This window comes from Myzus persicae, unplaced genomic scaffold, assembly GCF_001856785.1.
Source record: "Myzus persicae strain clone G006 unplaced genomic scaffold, MPER_G0061.0, whole genome shotgun sequence".
NCBI classification, from domain to species: domain Eukaryota; kingdom Metazoa; phylum Arthropoda; class Insecta; order Hemiptera; family Aphididae; genus Myzus; species Myzus persicae.
The window spans coordinates 1670-5447 of NW_019101768.1; the positions used below are offsets into that span (position 1 = coordinate 1670).

Here is a 3778-nt window from a genome sequence, read left to right on the forward strand (position 1 = left end):
AATTTTTCGGTATTATCAATGTTGTCCGAACAACATGACAATATATCAATTAGTGTTTGGCTTAAGAGATGGATCCAATGTGGAGTAAAACCACCTAAAGTGTCTATAACTGACCAGTCTTTGGCTTTAATGTCGGCCACTGTACAAGCGTTTACACAATATGAATCACTAGAAAAATATCTGCAAATATGTTATTTATTGTGTCGCGGTAATAAAGATATAGAAATACCACAATGTTTTATACGAAATGATGTTAACCATTTCGTGCATTTAATAACGCAATGGAAACCCTTAAAAAACGCAAGATATCAACGCACTAAACAATTATTTGTGAGATCTTTAGCACTGTTAATAACTTGTGATTCAATAAAAAACGCAGAACAAATCTTGGAAGCTATTTTCATAGTTGCTATGAGCAAGTATGATGGGCCTATTGTTTCGAATTTCAATAAACAAAAACAGGATACTCATTGTAAACTAAGCAAAGTATTTCTACAATCCAAAATTAGCAGTAGTAGTTTCAACGCAGATTCGTTAATCATAGAATCAGAAAACAGTGATGAACAACAGACAATGGAATTTGATTCTTTTGATTCATTCGACGAATTGAATTCATTTAAGGACTGGGCAAAGTTGTTGGCTACAAAATGTGAAGAAAAAATTGATGGGATTGAGGGAGAATTCGACAACGCCCAATACACTCCCGAAATAGTCCCAATGATTATAAACTGTATGAAATTATTCCCTTGTTAGTCAAATATAATGGTAAATGTGTTCAACTATGGTGAAAATATTGCTTCAAGTAGTAGAGTTGAAAGCAATTTCAACAATATAAAAAACAGGATTTTTAAAAATGATAACCTTCCGATTAGAGTGGATGATTTTGTTGAACGATTAGTAGACTTCTACAGAGGTGATCATCTTATTCTTCAGACAAAGAAAGACGATGAATAAAGTAAAGTGCATTTAATTGAAGAACCAGTTTGTAGTTCTTTATCGTCTGATAAATCTAGTAAGACAATAAACCGAGATGAAATTATTACAAATACTTTGGTTCAATGCATTGCCTGCCAAAATGGAGATTTTCCGACAGGTCTCCATCGCTGTAACACATGTAATAAGGCAGTACAAGTATTTGGATGTTCTGTAGAAGACCCTTCTAGTGAAGAAGGATGCGGACAAAACAGAATTTGCTTGTCGTGCAGTACAAAATATGAATTGGACAAAGAAAAAAATGCAATTGAAAATTGGAGAAATAAAGGTTGTACATCGCCGTTAAAATCACGCTCCGCTAAATCATACTTAGCCAAACAGACTGGATTTGAATATTTAGAATTAAATAATGTCAAACCAGTTAATGAAATAGCCCTACTACGAAATGGTTCCTGCTTTCAAAACAAGCCATTATTCGTTCCCGGTTTCGACAAAGTGTTGCTCAGCAATACGTGTTCAGCTGATTCAATCTTTTCAGTTTTAGCGGTTTCTGTAACAGAGAGTGAGAATTTCAGAAAATATTTTACAGAAGGAAAAGAACTACATAAAACAGCTGATTTTGTAACAAAAATGATTGGTAATAGACCAACTAAGGATATGTACAGAGATCGCGTTTATTTACTGGCACTGCATTTCATAACAGAAAGTGAAGAAATTATTGGAGGTATACGGTTATTTGACACAGTAGACACGGCTGCATCTATGAGTGAAAAGTTACTGGAAAATATGCCATCATATAAAAGATCAAATCGTTGTCAAAATAGTATATGTTTTAATCCAGAACGTAATTCAGAAGGAGTTGTCATTACAATATATGGCGTTGATGGAAATATTCAATTACAGCAAGAGATGGACAAGTTTTTCCGACCAATGACCGAGTTATGTATTGCTACTAATTGTAATTGTTTAAGAGATGAGGTTACAGAACCAACTAACCACATTCTATTGGAACTCTTATCAATACCTAGAGGTAAATAAAAAAAAATATTATTTGAACCATAGGCGTAATGGGTGAAAAGATCCCAATATTCCTTCATTCGTATTTACCATTAATGCTTACTTGAAAAAAAAATTAATTAATTTTTGTAATCAGTAACTATTATATATTTAATTATTTTACTAAATTGAGTATTGATTAAATTATTATTTTTATGTTCATGTTTTATTATTTACAGGTTTTCGAGCTTCAGGTAATTACAGTCACATGGAAAATACTACTAAAATATCACAAAACTATGCGGGTAAAGTCAAGATGAAACTTGAAGACATTACAAAACGAATTATAATTAATGGTAACATTTATAATTTAAGAGGAGTAATTGCTTTTGATGGATCAGCTAGGCAATTGAGGCAATCATATGGCCATTACATTGCTTATGGTTTGAGATCAAATGATCAATGGGAAAGTTATGATGATTTAAAAGATCAAGTAATTCCCAAATCGAACAATTTTAAAGTGAACGTAGAAATACTTTTCTATACAAGGTAAAATAATATACTGTTACAACAACTTTTAATTATTATAATTATGATTTTAAAAAATAAAATAAAGAAAGAACACAATTATAATTTTTTTTCATACTTTGATTGGAGAGTGTTCCATTAATTCACTTTTCTTCTCTATGACCACATCCACTTTTTTTAATCCATATTCTACAGAACATATACTGTAGTGCAAAAAAAAATGTATTGCTTACATTCACAAATAAAACACAAAATTAATATTACATTTTATTATCTATAGTAAATATTTAGTAGATAAGGCAAAAAAAATTCTAACAGCGGTTAGTGAATTCAGAATTACTACGACGTTCTTTGATAAAAACGAATAGGTGTAGGTGTAGTAATAATACTTTATATTTTAGGATGAGTTTAATTATTTTAGATATGTAACTTATGATTACAAATGATATAACATATTTCAAACTTTGACTGCGTCGCCCAAAAGTTTATATCAATCGTTTATAATATATTGACCAAGAATACAATTTCTTTGATCACCAATTACTGTTTCAACTGTGTTAGAAAAATGGTGAGTATATTATACTAATCAGATCGCAATCAGGTTTCACTCGGAAATACAAAGAATAATTGTCTAGATTTTGGACTAATAATATTATAACCTAAATAGTAACTACACCTTCTGATATAATAAAAAAAAACACAACTTCCTCAATCAAATAAATATATATTCAAAATAAGACGACTCCTAAAATCAAAGATAATAATAATTATTCATAAATTTTACCTAATAGTTAGATAATATTAATAAACAATTTTAGTATAATAATTAATAATTATTGAATAAATAATAATTTAATAAAAAATTTGATAAAAAAAAGTTTAAGTTCAAAATGTTGAATTTTGGGGTACCAGGAGCCGAGCAACACGAAAAGTGAAAACGTCGATTTCGGAAGTAAATGTTGGGTTACAAATTCCAATTTTTGTGTTACAAATTGTTACAAATTAAGTACTAATTATCTAAAAAGGTTTGAGTTAAGAATGTTGAATTCGGGGTGCCAGAGTGACGTCAGCCCAGCACCCCGAAATTCAAAAACGTCGATTTCAGGGGTAAATTTTGGGTTACAAATTCCAATTTTTGTGTTACAAATTGTTACAAATTAGGTACTAATTATCTAAAAAGGTTTGAATTAAAAATTTTGAATTCGGGGTGCCAGGCTGACGGACCTGACCACACAACGTACCACAAGAAGAGTCATCGTCGTATTGTGTTAATAATAATAATAAAAAAATGATCTCTCTTTTCGCCGCGTAAAAAGGAAAA

General features: G+C 30.4%; 1 protein-coding gene across 1 annotated transcript; it reads left to right on the top strand.

The window, feature by feature from the left end:
- The first annotated feature begins 421 nt into the window (after nt 1-421).
- Nucleotides 422-3053, top strand: LOC111030348. Its single transcript, XM_022309786.1, has 2 exons — nt 422-1963; nt 2169-3053. Exons 1-2 carry the CDS (start codon nt 1564-1566, stop codon nt 2480-2482), a joined length of 714 nt encoding a protein of 237 aa, XP_022165478.1. The 5' UTR covers nt 422-1563; the 3' UTR covers nt 2483-3053.
- Nucleotides 3054-3778: the final 725 nt, after the last annotated feature.

Excerpts from the sequence above, each read along its gene's own strand:
- LOC111030348 (XM_022309786.1), top strand. The coding sequence starts at position 1,564 with ATGATTGGTAATAGACCAACTAAGGATATGTACAGAGATCGCGTTTAT. Across the intron at positions 1,964-2,168 it reads ACTCTTATCAATACCTAGAG|GTTTTCGAGCTTCAGGTAAT; the intron begins GTAAATAAAAAA and ends TATTATTTACAG.